At 39.4% G+C, this 24403-nt stretch overlaps 1 protein-coding gene across 1 annotated transcript; it reads right to left on the bottom strand.

The window, feature by feature from the left end:
* Positions 1 to 4365: 4365 nt before the first annotated feature.
* LOC134634623 (outer dynein arm-docking complex subunit 2-like) lies at positions 4366 to 24121 on the bottom strand. Its single transcript, XM_063483939.1, has 22 exons — positions 24040 to 24121; positions 23173 to 23420; positions 22694 to 22851; positions 22102 to 22306; positions 21838 to 21944; positions 19539 to 19675; positions 19206 to 19319; positions 16835 to 16965; positions 16216 to 16347; positions 15940 to 16071; positions 15659 to 15812; positions 15061 to 15207; positions 14511 to 14720; positions 13488 to 13721; positions 10768 to 10878; positions 10502 to 10656; positions 7687 to 7867; positions 7534 to 7595; positions 6780 to 6894; positions 5724 to 5912; positions 5293 to 5514; positions 4366 to 4652 (listed from the first exon to the last, which is right to left on the bottom strand). The coding sequence occupies exons 2-22, from the start codon at positions 23394 to 23396 to the stop codon at positions 4527 to 4529; spliced, it is 3246 nt and encodes a 1081-aa protein (XP_063340009.1). The 5' UTR covers positions 23397 to 23420; positions 24040 to 24121; the 3' UTR covers positions 4366 to 4526.
* Between the last annotated feature and the right edge of the window lie 282 nt (positions 24122 to 24403).

Genomic DNA, 24403 nt, shown 5'->3' on the forward strand with positions numbered 1-24403 from the left:
GAACCACTTGGCTCGATCTTACGTTCCCCTCTTTCCTCATTTGTGGACAAGACCCTTCTCAGCGTGGGGCAGTAACTTATCACTTACACAGATATGGCACTCCATCCTTTTCTGTAGTCAAATACACATATCCATCTGAAAGTGGTGATCTATAGTGAAAATTATTGCCAATAAGAACAAGGTTTTAGTTCAATGGGGTCATTGTGAAACCTAAGTAGGCTTCCAAAGCCAAGTACAAGTATATATCTTACTGAGGATTTGTATATTTAAAAAAGGCAGAATAAAAGGAAGGAGACAAGTAACATATTGTAGAACAGACCCAATATACTTTCATTAGGATTAAATATATGGTTACATGGTTGGCCCAGAAACTGACTGAAGGCAGGGAGACAATGAGAGGAGAGGAATGATTATTTAGAAGACTTAAAAAAGAGATGGCAGGGCTAGCATGTTTGAAAGAATGAGAAAATGCAACAACATTAACTACTGTGAAGTAAAATGAAGTAATTCAACATACCTCAGCCTTGTCTCCCTTCCTTAAGAATGACTACTTAGCCAGCCACCCATCTACCCAGACTAAATAATGGAGGAACAGGAGTGTCTGAGAAGGCCTCCAGAGTTTGAGAGACTCCGTCTATGCTCTCTATTCGTCCCCCTTTTGGCAGAGTCCAGGCTCATGACACAGCACATTTAAGGCTTGTGGCAAAAGTTACTTGGAGAAACTACACAGCATTGGACTCATTCATAGAGACTGTGTAGTCTTTGGGCCAGGAAAGACTTGTAGAGAAAGGCCAGTGTTTGGTTTACAGTGATGGTGAGCCCTTTGCCCTGGATGAGTAGGGGAGGTTTCTGCCATCACAGAGAAGTTGTGCTATTTTTACCAAGGGACTGGAGCTTAACCACCCTCAAAGTTTTTTGGACAGTTTCAAGAAAGATGAGACTTACCAGAATATAAATGATTTCCTCTGTTTTTTTTGTCATCCACAGGGATTCCATTGACCTCCTTTAGTTGAACATGAATAAAGCCTGCCGCACATAAATACACATTCAAAATCTGTAGTCATTCTGATATTCCAGTATTTTAATGCGCTAATATAAGTTAGTTACTAAATTATCGTGTCATGGTGACATCTGAGATGTGACAAGACTGAATGTTATTGTCAGCATCTGGAAGTATGCTTTATGCCTTAACGGAATTTCTAACTCTGTGCTTATAATTATGTTGAATCAGGTTGATTATGATTATGTTAAACAGCAATGACCTAAAATGACTGTAAAAGGTATTCCAATGAAAATTAATGCCTTGACAAACTGCACGCAGGATGATCTTTGTTAGAAACATGGCTAATTTATGATTACTTTACCATAAATGGGGCAAAGTATACTCAATTTGGTCTTTATTAGAACATAGAAACTGAACATTTAACAATGTTTCCCGAAAACCCTCTCTTGTCTGATCATCTCCTGATAACATTTAAATTTACATTAATTGATTACACAGTGGTGAGGAGTAGATTTCTTCACAGTAGATGTCTTTCTAAAAGTGGTGTAACTAAGTTACATAATCCATTATATATAATGATTATATAGTACAATATAATCTTCAATGCCCTGTACCAACACAGAGCAGAGCAGCTACCTAAACACTACTCCAACAGAGGTCGATTATCTTGTTAATAATTTTACCTCCTCACTACGGATGACTGGTGAGTACAGCTACAACAGCAACTCATAAAAGATCACTAAAGTGAAATTACACAAGATGAAAAATGACAATATATGAATTTCCTATGAATTCATTATCATGTGAGCCCTTAAATGAAAGTCTTTCTTGAAGTCTGCTTTTCCTGAGCTGTAAAGGACTCAGTCTCACATGTAGCTTCAGGTCTTATGAACCTGTAGATGTCAGTGTGGTGCTGTGCTGCATTTCTCCTTTTAACTCACAAAAAAGCTGCTCTCACTGTAATGTAACATACTTTAATCTAACCTCAAAGCCATGTTCCACAAACATTTTCCTTGTAATACAGATCACTATGAACATCTTAAAGCATATTACTGTATAGGGCTTTGGAGCGTGATGTCACGGGAGCGGGGCCACGCCCCCTCCCGCCATGACAGTAGGCCAAAGAAAGCACACGGAAGCGTCAGCTATGGTTCGTACGTGCTGTGTTGCAACGTTAGATCACACGATAAGGAAGGCAAGAAGCTGGAAAATGGGCTCTCTTTTCATCGTTTCCCCTCCTGGAGGCAACGGGAGGGATCTCCTGTATCCGATATTACTAAACGAAGACGTCAGGCTTGGATTGCAGCGGTCAGACGAGCGGATATCGAGTTCTCCCCCTATGGTTCTCTGCCATCCCCAATTTTTTGTTGGTTTGCTCGCGGCATTTTCTTTCCGGTGAGTTCTAAATAAATTCATATCTCTCTTAATAGGCTTTTAGTGTTATTTTGAATGCGCTGAGGTCATAGATAATTAGATAAAACATCCTAATGTGTGATGCTGCAGAAACACGTCATGTTGACGGAGTAGCGTATTATTTGGCATTATTGCAGGCAAACCAGCATATGAAATATGAAACAGGAAAGAAAAGTATGTTTATTTTTTTTATTCAAGATCTGTTCACATGTACTTAGCAAGTACATACACATGAAATGCAAACTATTTACATGGCAACGCACAGCTGGCAACCTCTGGCTGTATCTTGGTCATATGGTCAACGTACTCACAAATTGGAGGCTTAAAAACGGCCAAATCTTGTACCTAACCGTTTGTGAATTAGATGTGCGCCTCCAGGGATTTATAATTCCTAAAATGATTCGCCGTGTATGCGCTGACTCCACAGACAAGGTATGCGAAGATATCGGGATAGGACAACAGCGGTAGGCCGTCTGGGTTTCCACTCCACTGCCTTTTTTCATACGGGTCCACATTACCGATGCACGCTATTTTTTCCAAGTACCGTCTCTTGGCGTCTGGGCGCAATCGTTCGCGATACAGCCCTTTGTCTTTTGCGCTGATTTTAAGCAGGGTTCTGGCAGTCCTGCTATCAACACAGGTCGTGTCCAATTGTGTTTGTTTTGATTTGTGGCCTTCTGACATGGCGCCACGATCCCACAATGCACTGCGGCGTGACGTCAACTCCAAAGCCCTATATCTGACATGTAAAATATCGGAAGGAGGGAAGGAAATCCTCGGATTTGTTACAGTGTCCCAGTGTCTCTCCTGTGGAACAAGTGTGCATACTTTACAGAAGGAGTGCTGAGACATACATCAGAGGGTGTCAAGTAAATTTGCAAGGGAAACAATTACAACTTGATCTTTGGCCACGAGGGTCGTAAGAAAAACAGTTAATAATGCTAGTACTTTAAAACACTGGTTTCTCTGATGAATTTAAATTCCAAACATTAAAAAAGCGTGCTGATAGACTTTACCTAAAGCAGACAGTAAGGTTTGATGCGTCATTAAAGTGCAGCTTCACAAACAAAACAACAGAAGCACACGTGCAGAATACGCACAAATATAGAATAGAATAGAATAAAATAGCCCTTTAGTGTCATTGTACATGTACAACGAATTTCTGAGTGCTCCACAGTAACTGTGACGGAATAAAATATAAATTAGTACACAGCCTGAATAAGTGTATACGTGTTTGTCCTCTACATCATCGCTGTCCTGTGTCTCAGTAACGCGGCTCCATTCCTGCTGCAGTAAATCACTGTGAGCGCAGTTACCTTGTCCCGGCTCCCTCCTGAGTCTGAAATGCTACTCAGAGTTGTCAGCTTGTGAAAACCCCCTTTGGCTGGCATTTAGTCCTTCTGTTTGGAACATAATACTGCAAAGCAATATTATAACTAGTCATTAATGAAGCCTGAGTAATTATAAATTAGTAGACCGGAGTACAGATTATCTTCAAACTGGAAGAGTTGGCTGGATTTGTACAAAGTGAAATGGTTGGCAATGAACAGATGCAAGGATATCAATGTTATAGCCTCATGCAATAAAGAGGATGCATGCTGTATCACAAGACACAATAAGTTTTTTCACTACCTCATCGATACGAGGCATTTTGTAGAGGGTCTAGCAGCTGTGGCAGTTGTTTGACTTCAAATTACAACTTTAATATCCACATTTAACTTTCAACTTTTTTCTCAAAATGAACATATTTTTTTCTTAAATCAGTCCTAATACTCTGTTGTAGGCACCTGAACTGTAAAGTAGGAGCTCAGGTTCAAAGTTCCCTGCTGAAATCGAAACAAGAAAGCAAACAAATACACACTCATCGATCAAGGTAAAGCAGTTTATTTGAAACCAACAGATAGAATATATCTGAAAGACAGTTCAGACAGTTCAGTGAACAGTTTCGTTATTAGAGCAGAACGTGTAGGAATTTTATTTCTGACAATTAAATGGTCCAAACTAAATTTGATAAGCCTGGAAAAACACAGTTCTTTAAATTAACACATTACATAACTGCGCTGATCATTTTTGTATAGTACCTCTTGCATATCCAAGGGTGTTGCTGTGATCAGTTTCTAAAAGTGAATAACTCAGCATTCCTGTTAGCCATGTACAGTAGTCGGATGCTGCGCACACAGCCGGCAGCAGCTTCCTGAAGCTCCTCGTCATCGGATCCCATCATGTGGATCAGTGGCTGTGGAAGTATACAGGACAGAGCTGACAACCAGCAGAAGAATGTATTCCCAACAAATCTCATTTACTAAAGAGTGTTTCTCAAAACTGAATTAAAACACCAGAAAAACATCACATTTTAAAGCATGAAATGCATTATAATACACCAGTCCACACATCGGTGTGGTTAGCAAAGAAGCAGAGGCAAGGCATTCCCAGGACTTTCCCAGAAAAACCAGAAGATGAAGTGAGCCAGCCTGTGGGTGAAAAAGCTGTGAACTTACAGGATAAGTCCAGTTAAAATCTAAAACAAACGCTGTTCTTCTTCTACTTATAACCACATTATTTTGTAGAAAAAGACAAAAGCAGTCTGCTCAGTGTCGAGGAGTGTGTGTGAAACATTTGCCCTCCAGTTTCATGTGATTAAAATCCAAATATACATTATGGAGTAGTGTTGCAACTCTTAACTGGTACATTAATAAGGGCAAACATAGACACAGATTTAAAAAGGGTGGTAATTCTTGAATCGGCACATTCTTACCACCCATTAAGCAAAACAAATCTAATAAAAATGTAAGTCTAAATGGAGGAAACAAAAAAGCAGTTTGAATGTGACTGAATTTTGGAGTGAGATATCTAGGTACCACAGCACTGTAACTGACCTGAACTACTTCTTTTTCATGCATGGTAATACAGTTGTTGGGATTCCTCGACAGCTGATACAGGGCCATGGCTGTGCTCCGCTGGACCGAGCCTTCTTTCGACTTAAGGTAACGCACAAGTGGTGCCACAGCTCCAGCCTCACCAAATGATGCCCTGTTGCTGCCCCACATGCAGCACTGCGCGATGGCATCAGCAAGATGGTGACGGAGCCTGTCATGAGTCTGGAGAGAAATAAGATGCTATTGAATCCCGGAGAGCATTTTTTACATTGCCCAGAACAAGTTATGTCTACTAATGCACCCCTCATTAGCTGGATTCATACAGCAGTGAGTGATTAAAGAGCACCTAAACTCAGCGTAAAGACGGTATATGAATACTGACAACAACACTACAACCCTGTTGTTTTTCTCCAGCAGTGAGGTGTTCTTACTGTGTTAGTCAGCTTGGCCAGCGATGGGACGACCCCGAAATCAGTGAGGATTGCCAGATTCTCCTCATCTTTGGCTATTTTGCAGATGGCAGCACAAATACTTGCCAGCACCTCATTGTCTGTTGAGCTCAGCAATTTAACAATCAGTTGGAATCCACCGATGAGCGAGCGTGCAGTTTCTCCTGCATCCTAGAGTCAAAAAGTCTGTTATTAGCTGCAAACACAGAAGATGATCAAGAGGGGAGCAGTCCTAAGAATCCAGTCCAGTGAATAAAAGAAGAGATGCAGACTGATGCAGACTAACAAAGCCCGACCCTGTTTCCAGAAAATATCAGGATGCTTTTTAAAATGTAAATAAAAACAGAATGCAAGTATTTACAATTTTTTTTCATTTTTATCTATCTATCTATCTATCTATCTATCTATCTATCTATCTATCTATCTATCTATCTATCTATCTATCTATCTATCTACTTTCAAATCACTGAACTGGACTCTGACAAACAACACGAGTAACTGATGCTTAAATTATTTTCTGTGTTAAAGCTCAATTTAGCTGGAATCTACACTGGTCCAAAATATGGATTGGCCTTGCTAACCACACAACTTAGCATAACCTTGTTCAAATATTGGCACACAATAACAACACAAAAATGTCCAAAATGCTGAACTAGAGGTTTAAAGGTCGTAGTCCATAAACCACTGGGCTTGGACACAGTGGGTACATCAATATTTAATTTACAGCATATCATAAGTTTATATGTTTTCGATGCTTTTAACATGCCACGGTTACAAATGAATATAATGTTATTCTGTGCATGGTTGCTATGTCCTCTGAGCTACAGCCACCCCAACTGTGTGCCTTTGGAGCTGGTAGCATGTTCAGAAAAGATTTTCAGCTGGGAAATCAGAAGCCATGCCACAGGATATTTACTCAGTCTGGCAAAAACACTGCAGAACTCTTTGATTTACAGGATAAATATGTGCTTCACTTCACACAAACAGGAGACACAAAAGACACAGTTTTAAGTCACAGACAACTAAAGAAATACATACCTCTGCATTTTCAATGCATGCACAAAGAGCCCAAGCAGCACTAGACTGAACATCTGCACTGGGGTTTTTTAGCAGCGACCACACCAGACGGATTCCATCAAGCTGATCAATGATTCTGAAGAGAGAGAAAGACATGGAAGTGTTGTGAGAAAGGAGGGAATGAAAGACGGAATGAACAAACAAATAAACAATTGTAACACATTTTGTCCACTGTGTGAAACTCCCCACAGTAACTGGCTATATTTTATAATACTGACAATTTTTTATTGGGCTTTTTATTCCAAACACATGTAATGGGTTCATTGTTAGTTAGCACCAATAGATAACTAACAACGTGAATTCTGACATTAAGTTGTATTTAGGTTTAGGTATGTTAGTCTGACCAGCTCAGCTCCTAACAGTGACTGCAAGCCTATAGTAAAACACTGGGAATTAAACCACAACCACATTTAACACAGCAGGTACAATAAACAAAGCTTTTAAAACCTGTCATTAAGCCGGGGATAAAAGGGTAACCTACCTGCAAAATTACAAATGTAAAAAACAGGAGATTTCTTGAAGCATCAATGCATGACCAGTTAATGATACCGTGTTTAGATCCTAGACTTGATGTCATTCTTTTGTAAAACTGTATGACCGTATTGTCGAGAATATGTGAGTGTGTGAATATATGAGTCAGACACATCACATTTTAACAGGCAGTTTGTCTTGTGTAAATTGTACTTGTGATGTACAGAAAGAGACAGAGACTTACACCATGTTATCCTTATTTGTTGCACAGGCACCCACTGCTTTGGTAACATTCACAAGCAGCGCCTGGTTAGATTACAGGAAGATGAATCAGTAAAGGATCAAGTTGTAAACATGGCATCACCCTTAATGCAAAAATAGAAAAAAATCTAGATACCTGGTTTGGGCTTGTGAGCAACTTAACTAGTGGTTTGATGCCTCCAAACTCACGGATGGCAGCCTTGTTAGCAGGTATCTGGGCAAATTCTCCCAGGGCTCCCACTACATTGACCAAGACTTCTTCAGGTTGAACAGTTAGCAGACTCACCAAGATCTCCAAGGCTTTGTACTCTTGAAACCTTTAAGGAAAGAAGACAAAACTGGGGTTGTATGATATCACTTAGAATAATTTAGCAATTAATTATTTTAACCAAAGAATGTAGAACAACACTAAGAGTTTAGTAGTGTTTACCAGGTTGTGCTAGACTGGGAACTGTAAACATTTGTGCTATCAGCAAAAATATACATAGGTGGAAAGTCAGGGGATGAATAAAGTACTTCTTATCTCACTTTTTAGTCCATTCAATAGTCTGAACCATGTCTGGACCACGGTGTGAAGTCGTTTGAACAACAGACTGATGACTATCACTATGTCTAGAACCCCATGCAGGGCATACTACTCAAACTTAGCATTGCCTTAGTTGCATCTGCAAGCCACACTGCAACCCACCTCTACTCCCCTTCTACTTTCATGTCGTTTCTGACTAAATCCAGCATGAAATACTAGGAAAATACATGCATATCCACAATGGGAAGAAAACCAAGTCAAAAATAAATGCAAAATGTCAACAGCTAGCACACTGTGTGGCTCCAGTTTTGCCTTTTAACTGCACCATGGAATCAATGTCTGTATTATCATTAATCAAGAAAATGGCTAATATGTGCTGCTGTCCAGAACATGTAAATCATCAGTCACAGAAAAGAAAAAAACATCCTGTTGTTTGCAGTGGGCCACAGGGTCTCATTTGACCATGAACTTAATGAAGGAAAAGAGAAGAAAGTCGACTTCCCTCTCAATACTCCTGTAACAAAACATATTCCAAAATTATTTTCATTTCAGTACGCCACTCAGCCTGTGACTGATTCTGAAATGAGCGCATGCCCCTAAAACCCTGTTACCATTAACAGCCTTTCCTTTTTGACAGTAATGGCTTTGTCGCTTCATTCCAAACTTTTGCCTGACCTAGACATTTTAAGTGATAAGCCTGAGAGAGTACGAAAAAACAGATCCACTTACACATTTAAGTGGGCATTAAAAACATTTGCTGTGCATCACACTGGTTTCCTCCTGAAGAAGTGGCCAATTTCACCTTCATTCATATCCAACTGTGCATGTCATCCAAAAAACAAAATACAACACAACGCATGGGAACCAAACAACAAAATGAGAGAACGCTGTCAACCTTTGTGACAAGTTAAAGTTAGAGTGAGGACAACCAAAGTGTTTTTTAGTGTTTGTAGTGTCACTAAATGTGCTTTACATAAGTTTAATGGCATCATTTCTTCTCCCATGGAGGTTATGTATTTGAAAGTGTTTGTGCGTGTGTGTGTGCATGCATGCATGTCATTCTTTCTGTAAACACTAAAATTGTTTTTATAATCCTTATAAAATGTCTAAGGCTGTAGAGTGGGGTCATGTTTACTATCCATTAAAGTTTGGCTAACATCCTCCGAGGTCTCGAAGGTTGAGTTGATAATTAATTGGTCAAAAATTGGTGAATAGCTTCAAGTGTAGGGTGTATTGTCAACATACAGAAAGTACCATACAAAGACCTATTTAAAACTATGTTCGTTACTGCCATTGTTTGTATGATAACAGCATAGAAGAGATTCTAAATATCACATAACTTTGGACCTCTCACCTCTCTTTCAAGGTCAAATATTCATAAAATGTCTTTTATGTTGTAAACTGCTTAAAATTCTACTGCCATTGTTTGTAGTGGAAACATTTAGGAAGTGATACTGGCATATGGGATTTCTAAATATTACTTTATAGTTTTCATCCAAATATCATGTAACATTTGACCTCTGACCTCACTTTCAAAGAACAAAGAAAACGATAGGATTATATACAAAATACAATACTGTTTCCTTGAAAGTAAATACTGCCCAGAGAGTGAGCTGCCTTGGCTGAGGTTTGCACTGTCTGAGCGCTTCTTCTGTTAGTATTATTGTTTTTATTATTATTATCGGTAGCTGGATAACTGTTTTATAGTGTGACAATTCATTAAGTAAGGCAGAGACCCTGTACTGACAGCAAGTGTTTTAAGCTGCTAAATTACTCATGGCCAGTTAAGCTTACATTGTGTCAGTTATGATATATGAAGTGCAGAAAGCCTTGTGAGTGCTACTGAACCCTTTTTCTTATTATTTTTAGAATTCCACTAAAATCTGAACTACACATAAGAAAAATGCATTTTCTCACCTCAGGAAAAAGCTTTCAACTTCATATAGTACTTTTTTTTTTTTAAATCATAGCAATTATTACAACAGACTAGCTTATGAGTTCATTTGCTAAACTGAAGGGAATAACCAACACATCCTGACGTCTATGCAATCAGCATCCACACTGATCCTTTTGTTTAGCTGTGGAAAAAACTGAAATCTATAAAAATAACATGTGGTGATGGTATTATGTCCCTCATGCACAGAAGTCGGCAGGATGCGTTCTATATCCACCGCTGCTACTCATGTGTTCAAAGACGGCATCATCCTGGCAAACATATGTTCGAAAGGCATGGGCATATGTGGACGATTCAGTGTTTTACTGCTATGAAACTATTTCATCAAGTGATTTGTCAAAGTCATACTAATCTGTTACATCTAATAACGAACACTAAAAAGTTATGACTACATTGTTCTCTGTGTCTCTTTTATATTCTCTTTTAAAATCTGTGTGTGTTAATGAGTGGTGCTGTCTGAGGTATTCATACTTAGTTACATTCTCCTGGCTTATGGAACACTTCCATATTGCTCCGGTAGCAGCAGCCAGAAGTTGCTTGTTGTCTGCTTTATGCAGCAGTGAGACCAGTGGCTGCAGACCTTTATACTTGCGCACCAGGTCACGGGTTTGCTTATCCTCTGCACACTGCAGAGCAAAAGAGAGAAGTGAGAGCTATGTTAATACTGTTATAGAACTCTTTTAGTTCACATCCTTTATTCTCCAATGGATCCAAGACACAGACAAGAAACAAGGTACCTTAAAGATAGCACTGGCACAGTGCATTTGTAGCTCATCGTTGTCACTGCTTAGGTTTCTGACCAAATCTTTGATCATGCCTAAAGTCTGAATGTCAGTCCTGTAGCTCTCCTGTAGTGACACAAGAATAAACAGATCACATAACCATGAATGAATCCATTGGGCTGAAGTTTTGAACTTTAACTTGACTTTTATTATCATTATCTCAGCTCAGTCAAGCTCCCTGCCACTCAAAAATATATTTGTTAATCTTATATCACTGGTTGTTTTACCTTCACTGTCCAAACTGTTAGATATGCAGTATTTAATAGAAGAACAGTGTACTAGCATAATGAAATAACAATAGTTATAAGCCAATTTGGCACCAAAAGATACCTCAACTCACTATTTTGTGTTTCCACAAAACGGAAACTCAAAATGTCCACCACACACTTTTCAATACTTGTACATTAACGTTACATACTAGTATGTGTTTAGAGAATCTATAAAAGTTCGTGGAAATATCATATATTTGTTTTTTTTTTGCTAGTCACCGACTTTTTGTCAAAAGTTAAATATAATTATATATATATATATAATTTGGTATCCTAGTAAATATTCACAGCAGTAGGACAACGCTGACTGGTAATAAACTGTGGACAGTGAGAGAAAGACTAAGGGAATACTTTACCCTGCCTGGGAAAGGTTTTCCCAGATTGTTCTCGAGAAAGAGCACCTGGTGGATGGGTACAGCCCGAAGACAAGACATCGGCCTGCTCTCCTGTAGGTCCATCACCCAGAGGAGGTGCTGTAGGGTTAGGCTCAGTGTGTCTCAGGCAGCAGCTAAGAGTGAAGGCCATGGAGGACCAATTGGCGGCTATTGAGTCCCAGCCTCCCAGTCTCCTCTCTAGTGGGGAAGGAGCCTGAACTAGTGTGTGAGGTTGAGAGATACTGGCTAGATATAGCCTCACCTCAACACATGGCTTGAGCTATGGAACCAGTCTCCTAGAGAAGGACTGGACTCTGTTCTAGTCTAGAGTTGCCTTCAATGGGAGGTGGTGGGCTGCGGTGGACATCCTTGAATTAGAGTTTTAATCAGTGGACAAGAGCGTTTGATCCCTGCACCTGCAAGCCAGGGAATGGGTCCTGGATATTGTTTGCGCTTGGAGTACCCAGTGTACCCAGAGTATCCACCCTTCTTCGAGTTGCTGGGTGGTGTGTTTGACAGTGCTCTGTGTGGAGCCTCTGTTTTCCTACTAAGAGACTTCCACACTCATATGGGCAACAATAGTAAAACCAAATGGTGTTCTGTTATTGGACCTACACTATATTGCCAAATGTATTCACTCATCTATCCAAATCACTGAATGTAGGTGTTCCAATCACTTCTGTGGTCACAGGTATATAAAATCAAGCACTTAGGAATGCAGACTGTTTCTATAAACATTAGAAAGAAAGAATGGGTTGCTCTCAGGAGCTCAGTGAATTCCAGCGTTGCACTGTGATAGGATGCCACCTGTGCAACAAGTCCAGCCATGAATACTTCCTAGCTACTAGACATCCGACAGTCAACTATTAGTGGTATTAGCTCAAGAACAGTGCATAGAGAGCTTCATGGATTTGTTTTCCATGGCCGAGCAGCTCCAATTAAGCCCTACATCTATAAGTGCAATGCAAAGCGTTGGATGCAATGTTGTAAAGCATGCCACCGCTGGAGTGAAAAATCATGCTTCTCTGGCTGGAAGAGTCTGGTTTGGTGGTTGCCAGGAGAGTGATACTTGTCTAACTGCACTGTGCCAAGTGTAAAGTTTGGTGGATGGGGGATTATGGTGTGGGGTTGTTTTTCAGGACTTGAGATTTGCCCCTTAGTTCCAGTAGAAGGAATTTAAAAATTTTCAGCATACCAAAGCATTTCTGACAAGTTCATGCTTCCAACTTTGTGGGGAGAGTTAAGGAAAGAATGACAATAAGTCAGAATTGTTTTGTGCTCATCCAGTGCTCTCCTATGTCACAGATTTTGTTCATAATCTTTAAGCACAGAATTTGTATGAACAACCAAGCATAAGCATCGGAAAGTTTCCAGGTTCGTGGCACCCAGTATCTCATGTGGTCTTGTTGGCTGCAGGTGGTGGTCTCCAGCTCACACTGGAGCAATTCACAGTCGAGCATGAACCAGTGAATATGAGAATTAACTCCTACACGTCTAAGGCCATGGCCATCAGCAGAAATAGGGTAAATATTTTGACCCCTCCAGGTAAGGGGCTCGTTGCTGCCCCAAGTGGAGGGATTCGTGTTCCCTTGATTGAGGGAAGACAGGAGCAGAAGATTGACAAATAGACTCGTCCGTCGTGGTCAAGAGAAAGCTAAGTGTGAAAGCAAAGCTGTCGATTTACCGGTCAATTTACGTCCCTACCCTCACCTATGGTCACAAGCTTTGAAACTAGTAGAAAACCAGCAGAAACTAAAAACTAAACATTTTTAAACAACAACAAAGAAAATGCAAATAAGAAAGTTAACTCTGAAACTAAATTGAATTTTTTTAAAAAGATAAAATGAAATAAAAATAAAAACTAATTAGAAAATGCAAAACTATTATCAGTTCTGTAAATTTATTTACAATAAAAAAGAAAGGGAAATTACTGGCATTGTCATCTAATAAAAATTATTTGCAGTATTTGTTTTAACACTTTGAATAGATGTTTTAATTCGATGACTTGTCGTCAATCCTAGGCCCCTCTCACCTCTGATGCACATTCCTGTAGGGTGCCAACCACTGGAATAAGCATTTTCTGAAGTGGAGACTTGAGCAGGCGTCCCAGCAGAGGGATACCCCCAGCCTTCCGAATGGCCTTCTTGTTCTTGGTGCTCCTGCTGCAGCTCCATAATGCTAAAGCCCCACAACAGGCCACCTCTATATCCTCCTCCTGGCTGGGAGTAAGGCTGGCTAAATTAGGAAGGCAGTCCAGCAGCTTTACCTGATTGGAGATATAGACACCCCGAAACTTACATGTATATAAACACACAGATGAAGCTGTGTGCAGACAAGCAAACACACTCTGTATTTAATCTGATGTTCTCTACATATAAGATCTGTGAGCCTAACACAAATTCAAGAACTAAACTCAAAAATTTATTTGCTAGATTTGGGTAATAATTGATGGTTCCAGATGGAAATAGCTAATTTTTGGTCATGATGGGTGGAATTAAAGTTCTGTTACTAGAACGTTTCATTCAGAGAGAATTAAAACAACAGAGAAGCTAGGAGTGGAAAACTGTCAGGATACAGTAGATGTTGATGTTAGGCCTGAAAAGCCCAGTGTGACCATTTATAGCCATCATTCTGTGTTCATTCGATTTGGGGCTGAACAAAATAAACAACACATGGTGGCTAAATTAGGAAGGCAGTCCAGTCAACGATCCCTCCATCAATAATCACGAATGCAGGTCAGAGGATGTGGGAGACATTCTATCTGGTATCCAGCACCCACTTTCTAATTTAAAAAAAAATTAATGACCACTATCAGGCATCTACTGTGTGCAAAGGGAAGATAATTCTTTGCTTCAAGGAAGCCAAAACAACAAAAAAAACTTTTACCCTTTGAACTATGTTAATCTGCCACTGTTGGACATTTTTCATTATTACCAGTACAGAAAACTCAGGTTCAAATCTGCAGTGTTTTTTCCTGCTGCATTCCTCACCATGGGATTGTAGAGCTTGAGCCATGTCACACTCTGAACTTACATTTTACTGTGCTTACACTCACCAGTTTATTGATACCACCATATAATCTGACATTTCTTCTTGCTCTGCGGAACTTGGCCACTTTAGCGATGGTCTCGGCAGCTAAGGCCTTCAGTTCCTTGACTGGTGAGTCCAGGATCTTCACTATGCTCTGCACGCCTCTCATGTCAACAATAACCCGACGGATTTGCGAGTTGTGGCTGATGGTTCTCAGTATTTTTAGAGATCCGATCTAATCACAAGAACACACATTAATATTAAATATAACCAGTTAAAAATTATGTTTGTTTTATGATAAAGAAACTTATGCCCACAAGAGGTCTCTAGTAGCCAAAAAAGTAGCTAAACTTTCCACTAAAAGTAGATAAAATGTTGCAGTACAACCCAGTTGAAAAGCACCAACCCACACATCTCATTAGGAATGCTATAGAATAATTGCTACCCCAATTTTTAAACAGCATGCTTTCTACCTTGCACTCATGTTTCTGAAACTAAAACACAGGCTGGCACACATGGCCAGCTCTGTTCATGCCAGCAGGCCATGCAGGTCCAACTTTGCCATGGCTACTCACTTTGCATTTGTGTTCATCTGTATCCAGCAAGTTAAGGAGGACCTTAAGGCCACCTGTGTCCTGGATAGCCATTTGGCATGACTCCTGCATCAAATTAAAGTCCATCATGGCACAAAGAGTGTCAACAGTGACTATCTGGTCACCATCCTGAAACAATAATTTCAAACACAAATGAATTAAAAAGTAGGAGAGGAGGAAATAACATTAAGAATTCTCCATTCTCTCATACTGCTCTTCCCTCTTACTCTGTTGTTTCTTTTCATAATGCTACACATGCTGGAGCCGTTTCATTAATGCCACAGCCTTGTACTTTAAGTGTTTAGCGTTGTGCTGGTTAACACTGATAGAAAAAAAATCATTTGCTGAATTCCTGGTGTTCAGTTTGGCTCATGGTAGGTTTCAGCATCTAATGGTAATGATATTATAAAATGACTACTGGGCAAACTCTATAAATAACTGTGCTGTGTGGCGTCCAGACACACACACACACACACACACACACACACACACACACACACACACACACACACAAACACACACAAAGATGTTTTTTTGAAATCTGAGTTTGCTTCTGTTGTGCAGAGTGAACTTATCATACCTTGAGATACTTAACCAGTTTCTGGATTTGCCAGTATTCAGACGGCAGGTCTGTGTTAGTCTCTGGATGGCGATATGGTTGCTCCTCTTCCTCTTCACTCTCAGTGGAGCTCTCACTGAAAAGTTCCCCTGGCAGGGCTCCTGCTGATGTCTTCCTAAAATACACAAGAGCAACTTCTGCCTTTTTAATTAGGCATACAATCAAATCCCTATATGTCTAACCTCTTGGTTGAATTTACCCCAATTGCAGATCTAGAGGAAACTCTTAAAAGGAAAACTTACAGTTTCTGGGAAGACACGTGTCCAGGTGAAGAAGATGCAGATAATTCTGCTTTCGTCTTGCTCTTGGCTCTTTGTCTTAGATTTTTGTGCTCATCTTCAGAACTCTTAAGGGGTTTATTTTCCTCTGTTTTACTATAATGAGGTGAAATAAGAGTCATTATAGCTGCTTCATGGCTACAATCAGATCCCTTGCACTTCTAACCTCTGCTTAGTTTAATTTACCCCAGCTGCAGTGCAAGAAGGAACCCTTGTAGGTTTTGACAAAAGAGATCTTACCGTTTTTGGGAGGACATGTGTCCAGGTGAAGAAGATGCAGAGAATTCTGCTTTTATTTTGCTCTTGGCTCCTTGTCTAAGACTTTTTTTCTCCTCTTCAGAACTCTTATGGCCTTTATTTTCCTCTGTTTTACTGTAATGATGTGAAATAAGACTCATTATACCTACTTCTATTTTGAGATGGTCATTTTTCTGGCATAATCATTATTTAACAATTCAGGACAGGGTTCAGCATTTTTTAAGCAATTAAGATTAAAAAGACTTTTATCTTGAGCCAGTTTCTCCTCAGATGGGTACAAATATCCTAAGATAAAGCTGCAACAGCTCAGCCCATGCTAGATCTATTTATCAATCAAAGACCAAATGTGATAGAGCTTTTGGGGATTCTTTTCTCATACTTATTCCTAAGTTTTGTGTTTAGCAAAGAGCAAAGAGGGTTTCCCTTGAATTTCTAAACCATATAACCATGTTTTTATAACATCTGACTGCTAGCAGATACACTGAACACATGCATTAAAGACTTGGCATCATGGTCATCAAAGTTCATCTGCTCTTCAAGAAGAATACCTGCAATGCAATGAATATTCAGAACAATTCTTAAGTGAGGGATCATCACATACCCACATGTAGACAAGATACCACTTGGTCTTGGTTCATATATGTTCCTACGTGTTGTGTGCAGCTCAAGCTGTAGTTGCTCATTCACAGTCTTTTCCTTTTTTGTTGATAGTTCTTGAACTGCAGAATCCTGCTGGTAAGGGGGAAAGCGAGAAGCTGAAGGATGAGTGTAAATACCTCTTCCAATTTGCAACAAAACAAGCGAAATTTGATTGTAAAGTGCTTTGTAATCTGACTGTAAATTTCTCAAATTCTTGCTTATATAAAAAAAAGCTATTCTGATTAATCTGATTAGCATTTCTTTGACTTCTTGTCAATCAAAGTGCTGTATTTTCCATCCATTTTTGCACTGATTTGTTATTATTTTAAACTCTATGTCTGACAAAGTCTTGGTCATGCCACTCAAGGAAGACTCATATAAAAACCAAGAAAGAGTAAAAAGTTATAATTAAAAAGACAAAATTGACATAAGAGCCCTTTCTCAACAATATATGGACTTTTTTTTTTGGGCTGTGTTTGTGCATGAGCTAGAGCCAAGCATGCCCAATTGCTTTTTTCATTGGCTTGTGTTTTATAAAACACAACGTGCTATTGGAAACATATGTCAATATACAAACCCACAGTTTGACTTTACTAGGCTAACCAACTTTCTCCAATTCTACTATATGAGAAATTGACAAATCCGTACTTGTCTGCCTGGAACTCAAAAGTACTACAGGAAATTAGCCCTGTTGTTCTCAGCCAACTTTGGTGGTTTCTCCCATTGATACTTGGGGAAGTCTAGTCCATATGCGGCACAGATGTTTCCTATACACAATGTCAGCTACCTGGTTGTGCCTCTTAGTGCATACAGTCCCAACTTGGATCACAAAAATCCTGCGCCTATATAGTGAGTAGTTTCTGGGGGACCTTTGCACATACTGCAGCTTGGGTCCTGTCAGCTATGGCAGACTCCTGCTTCTATAGATCTAGTGCTTAGGGCCTGTTCTTGTGCTTCCACAATCAGAGCCTCCGTGCTGTCCTTTTTTTAATTTCTTTTTTTTTTTTTTGCTTTTAGCCTTTATTTGGACAGATGCAGTGAAGAAAGACAGGAAAGCAGGGAGAGAGAGAGAGAGGGGTCGGACTCAAATCCTTCTTCCTGATCTGCAATCCAGGATACTCACTCCGTGTTTCATCCTTGTGACTCTGACATTCACTAATCCACTGCACTGTAAGGAGTTTTTTATGTCTTGGCATCAATGCCACCTATCACCTCCTGTGGCCAGCTTATTATTCCATCAATACATATGCCCTATCAGCATATGATCTTATTCCTGCTGTTCAGTTTGCTTTTCAGCACCTTTTTTACCTTCTAGAGGTACTTGGCTATGGCAGGCCTTCACTTCACCTCGGTTCCCACTGGCCTGTGGGATAAGAAGGTACTTGCAGCTGCACTTTTTATCTGATATTCTATCTTCTAGCAAGTTCGGATGGCCTTCCCTCTCTTTGCAGCTATTCGCCTACACTTTCCCAGTCTGAATGACATCTTGATATCCTCGCTGATGATCCTGGTGAGTTGAACCGGTGATGTAATGTTCACTCACTGATGGGATTTTGCCAGTGAGCCGGGGGACTCCTGCTCTTGGTTGAGTGGCTACTTGAGGTTGGCCACAATCTTTTTTCTCTGATAAAGATTAGATCCTTCTGTCCCTGTAGGCAGCTGGGCATTAACTAGTTCAATTCTGCTGGTCTCTTTTACTACAGTTGGCTCATTATGTCCATATTGCTCACTACTGTTTCCACTGTGCAACAGCCTCTTCAACTCCAGCTTCGTCTTTTATTGATGTCATTGCAATGAGCTGCCAGGTGCTTTTTGGGCAGAAGTAGTTCCAGTAGTCCACTTATCATCAGTATATCCTGGCATATATACAGATGTATAGTATTGCACTATTGCAAAAAATTCACATTCATTCACTCAGCTTAAATGGCTGAGAGTAGTACAACATGCTAATATAAACTGGGAGTTGGTGCAGACTATTGACTGATTAACAAAGTCTGATAAAAAGTAAAAAAACTGGATCTGAAAAACTAAGGGACACTGCAGGTTCATATACTAACAACTGCTCAATCACTGAAGTCATGTCCAGAAGCATACTCTGCTTTGCTGTCTATTTGGTCTCTAACAAAATTTTTTAGCCTGGATTACAGAATCCCAACTCTGTGTACAAATATGAATCACACAGCATCAGTCATAAAATCACAGGATTAGAGAGAAGGTTCATAAGACAAAGAGGCATTTGAGATCCCACACACTTTTGCTTAGAGAGTTACAATTCACAGCAAAAAAAGACACACCTTAATGTGTTTATGTTAATTGCTATTATTCTACTCTACCTGGTTTATTTTCTCAGCAAAATGTGGAGATCTGCTCTTCAGAAGTTTTACCAGGTCTTCATAAGTATCACTTGTTCGCTCATATCCATTCTCCTCCCCCTCCTGTTTTATGCCCTGTGAAAACAAAGTTAAATCAACTTTTTTTTATTCCGAAAACCACAATTTATTGTGGCTCACATGTCCGCTGTTGTTAGTTGAAGTTACAGTTGAGCTGAGGTTAGAACATATCTGAAAGCTTGTGTGAAAATGAAATGATTATGTTTTAAGTCATATTTACATAGAAATATAAAAGATCACAATGTGGACCACAGTGCCTTTCACTTCCAGTCTTACCCCATTGAGAAAAATCCCAGCAGTGCTACAGGTAATGTAGAGGGTTTCAGTATCACAGGGCTCAATCACAAGGTAGCAAATGTCACCCTGCACCTGTCTCCACAGGGGGGCACGATAGCCATTTGAAAATTCAAAATCTAAAAACAAAAACAAGAAAGCCAACTTAATAGCCTTGGAAATGGTTAAAGGTACAGTCAGTTGATTTTCGAGTTTATTTCACAGAAAAAAAGAATTCAGCTTCAAGCCTCATCTCCTGAACTCAAGTCAGGGCTCTAACCAGGGTTCATACGCAATTTTGAGCGTCAAATTCAAACACTTTTTAAGCACTTTCAAGGTCCATTTTCAAGCTTTTCCAGCACATTACCAAAAAAGAAAAAGAATGCATGTTTCACTTTGCATCACCTCAGTAAGACCATGTAAAAATTAAAACAAATCATCTTAGGTCGACTTAAATGTACTTTGTTCCTCTTTTGTTAAAACAGAGAAAAATGCCCCACACAAAAATACTGAAAAAGGAAATGGTTGCCTTATATGCATATAGTATACAAACTCAAACACATTTCTCTTAAAAATTAAGATATGCAAATGTGAACAAATCAACTTGTTAGAGATATTCAGCTCCACTTGAAAAAAACAACAACCCCACAAAACAAGAAAACTGCACCAAACACCACAATAATACACAGCAAGGCCAAATTAATAAGTCTCTTATCAGGTATTGATGCTTCTTTCCTATGTGACACAAAAATAGGAGACAGATGTTTGTTTTTTTAAGCACCCGTGCCCAGAAAAATGGGGGCAAAAGGGAGGAGATCACGTTTAATCGGTTATAACATAAGGTCAGAAATATAAGTGCCGACGTGAGTAGTGTCCATAGAAACCTCCGAATCTCAGCCAAAAAATCATGTAAACCATTTCAACAACAACCAAACAAAGCGAAGATACCAAACAGTTAAAAGAGCAGTTATATCACCATGAATCTGTGGACAGGTAATATCCGTATTTTGATTTATGATTTTCTGGAGTTAAAGGTGTTATATGCTATAAAATACTTTTAAATAAATTAGGTGAGGGAAATAAAAAATCCAATTTTTCTATGTTTGAGTTACAGTAACTTTGACATAGTAACATCTGCAATAATATTTACACCTCTGATGACATCTCAAAAGCGTTAGCTTTATTTTGATACCAAAACTGTTTACAGAGAGCTTGTAATTGCAGAGAAATACTCCATTTTTTTGGGTCATTTCATTTTTGAACAGAAAGCTCAGAAAACCCCTGGAGGCCTAACAGGTTAAAGTTAATTCCCAATAAAACTAACTGTGAGATGTTTGACTACATTGCTGTCTGTATTATTGTTAAAGTCATAAATTATCACCTTTAAAGTGTTTGTGCTAATAACACCATGTACAGTAAGACAGGCATGGAGAACAGCACTGACTGGGAGAGGCTTTGAAGTGATGACATACTCAGTTCAATTCAACATATAAGACTTCAAGAATGCACAAGCATCTACCTAAAATCTATTTATTTAGTCTATCATCTGTGATATAATTATGTAAAATTATAATGTGTTGTTCATCTCCCTTAAACAAACAGGCAGCCTTAAAGTATGAAATATTAATATATTAAAACACTTAAATTTGTCTGCTGTCTTGCTCATAGGGGGGCTGTCTGATTGTTGAGGTTTTCTCTGTATTACTTTAGGTGCTTAGTCTACAAAATAAAGGTGATGGTTGTGATTTGGCACTATATAAATTGTTTTGAATTAAAGTAAAAATATAGTGTGTAACAATTTTCTTTTTACGCAAACAGTAGTTGAACCACACCGGCTGGTGCAGCCATCATGGGGCACAGTCTAAATTTCATGTTTTTGATGTTTCCTACAGTAGCCAATCTACTGACATCTAACAGTGCAGCATGATATCATTTCACAAAAGGTTTGTCTCCATAAAAGGAAGAAAACAAAGGATGAAGGTGTGTCTGATCTGCTGGAGAGAGGACATAATACTCCAAGAACAGGTTGAGCTATAGTTATACTTGCAATATAAATCGAATTTGAATGGGTTTTTTTTTGTTTGTTTGCTTTTTCTGTAGAATAGAATAAAATGTGTCATTGTGTGTGCATGCTGCTAAATGCAATGCAATGAAGCAAAATACTTGAGCTGAAAAATGACTTTGTAAACTGGAATCTGTCTCTCATGTCTTTGAGAGCAGCAGAACACAGCTTTTATGCAGCATTAGAGTTAACAGTGACTGCTTTCCTCGTATTCCAGTAAAATGTGGAACTGATTCAAACCTGATGTGTATCGCAGCGACTTCAACAGCCCTTTATCCCCTCCACCGCAGAACACTTGGAGGATTTCCACTTCATTCTTTACTGCTTTGGGGTTCAGCCTTACTTGTCTTTTGTGAATATTAAGGAAAACAAAACAATAATTCATTAGTAGTTACTTTTTTCAATATGCTTCCTAGTCCAATCAGATAGGCTGTTTCAAATGTGCTTGAACATGTCTAAATGGAAATATTGTGGAGGATTGATGGAATACAAAAAAGCACTCACTCTGATATGTCTTTAAGAAGCTTGTCAAGGATCTGTTTGTCCATGTCTTGGAACAACTGAAACAGTTTGACCTTGACCTCCAAGTCCTTAGATAAGCCTTCCCCCTTCGTCCTGTCTACCACACTTACTCCATCATCATGGGCTTCTATCGCCAGGTCAGAGGAAAAGCTCCTACCAAGAATCTTAACCAGGGGCTCTCTGTTTTCTGAACAACAAAAGAGGGGAGATTTAGCGATTCAAATTCAAATGCTATGAGTTGGATTCATTCTGAACTATAAAAACAGCTGGCTTTGACTGTACTTTGTTTCTTTTCAAAACTAAGCTAATATTATTTCTTCATAACAAATCCACTGGCAGTATGAAATAAGTATTACTATATTCATCATGTGTCCATCTGTTAAAGAAATATATATTACTTTATCTCTTCTTGGCAGTGGCCCTAAAGTAAATGCATATCTGTAAAGAATTACCAATGGCGGCATAATTGGATGGCTGTACAGAGTAACAAGGAGGACAAACAAATTAAGTTCGTGGGTTATGGAGGAATGCTGGTGGTTGGACTGCTTGGGATGCAAATTGGACTCAAATTTACCTTCTAGACATGCCCGAACCTCCGCCAACTTCTTATCATCTGCCAGATGAAGCAGTTTAGAGAGCTGGCTGAAGCTGCGTACATAAACAGTCGGTGGAGAGAGCTGCAACAGTGGATGGCCCTCACTATCTCTTTCGTGGGACTGAACATCTGAATCACTGAGTAGGAAATAAAACAAAAAAGAAACTTTAATTGCCTGAAATGGTTAATGGAGATGTGAGTCTTTGTTTTTGTACTTTTCCAGGTCCATACTATGAGACACAAAGGAAACCACACACTTAAAGTAGAGCAGACATTCTGATGAAATACAGTGGAACTTTCTCAATCTTACTGAAGCTGAAAAACAAATTAATTACGGTCCACATACAGCTTTGAGTATGTCTAACATAAAAACATTTGGACACCATGGTGACAGCAAATCCTGCACAGACACATAATACTGAGAGCCAGCCAGCTGCCTACCTCATGATCAGACCAACCTGATGTCGTAGCCTGTTTTGAAATCAGATGCCACTAAAGTGGTACTCCACTGGAGGGGCTCCTCAAACACATGTTCAGCTTCCTGTGGGTGTTGGGAACTAAAGTGCTCCACAAAGTGCAGGATTTCTTTCAACAAGGACTCATTCATTGGTGTGGATGCCAGCTTGGCAGTACTGGAGCTGACCATGGTCCACTGGGCAGCCCTGGTCAATGATATCCCCATCGCTGTGTCTGGGATACTCTAAAACTTAACATTAACAAAGGAACCATTTGAAACAGCCTTTTAAGTCTTGGTTTGCTTGTTGGATATGACAGGAAATAAATAAATATTTCTGGATGGATTCATGGATAATTTAAAAAAAGAAGACAGATGCTTGCACTGGTATCATGATGGCCATAATGGGTCATTCAAATAAATGACATGCACTATATACACTATATAATCCCCTCCCTCCTCCCATCATCATTATAGCTGAATAAAATCTAGAGAGACAGACACTTACGTCTGTGTTAGCTGCAGAACTTTAACAAAAGAAAGACATATCCAACAATCAAAACTCGCTAGAGGACAGCAATGTAATAATAATGTAATAATAATAAGTAGGTAATAATAAGTAATGTATTATAATAACGGCGTTAACGAGACCGTGAAGAGCACCAGCACACTTTCTTGAGACAGAAGTGACTACAGTTAAGCGTATTTTTATGCTACAGAGTCCCGTTATTAGAAAAGCCGATGGTCTTCAGCTAATATTAGATACAACAACTGAAACCATACTGAGGTATTCCTCATTAATTAACCATGAAGCAAGTCTCTTGCACTGTCTGTCATGAAGTTATGACTATCTGTTCGAGTAAAAACTTACCGTGTATTTTAACTTGCTTTACAAAACCTTCACTGGTAGCTAGTCAACCACAGTGTCCATAGAAACAGGACCACTATCGGCTCTGGTAATTGCCCCTCCCACTTTTGTTGCCATGACACTGGTAAACGAAACGGCAAGCGAGTTAAGTCAAAACTCACAAAACCAATCGTTTCAGTTGACAGATGACGGTAGAAAACGACTTTTTTATATAGAGAAGAAGAAGAAGAAGAAGAAGAAGAAGAAGAAGAAGAAAGCTATTCCGAGGGTGTCAAGTGTTGTTGTCACTTACTGAAGTTGGCAAGCTTTTCAGCTGCTGGTGAACATGTTAGGAGCCTGCAAGACAAGTCATGTCCTGCGACCCAAT

The sequence above is a fragment of the Pelmatolapia mariae genome, linkage group LG9 (genome assembly GCF_036321145.2).
Source record: "Pelmatolapia mariae isolate MD_Pm_ZW linkage group LG9, Pm_UMD_F_2, whole genome shotgun sequence".
Taxonomy (NCBI): Eukaryota; Metazoa; Chordata; class Actinopteri; order Cichliformes; family Cichlidae; genus Pelmatolapia; species Pelmatolapia mariae.

What these genes read in the sequence shown, in the direction of transcription:
- LOC134634623 (XM_063483939.1), bottom strand. Translation starts at nt 23,396, where the DNA reads ATGGGGATATCATTGACCAGGGCTGCCCAGTGGACCATGGTCAGCTCC. An exon ending in GTCGCTGCGATACACATCAG is followed by an intron (nt 19,676 to 21,837) that starts GTTTGAATCAGT and finishes TTTTGTTTTTAG; the next exon opens with ATTTTGAATTTTCAAATGGC. An exon ending in ATGGTGGTATCAATAAACTG is followed by an intron (nt 13,722 to 14,510) that starts GTGAGTGTAAGC and finishes ATCTCCAATCAG; the next exon opens with GTAAAGCTGCTGGACTGCCT.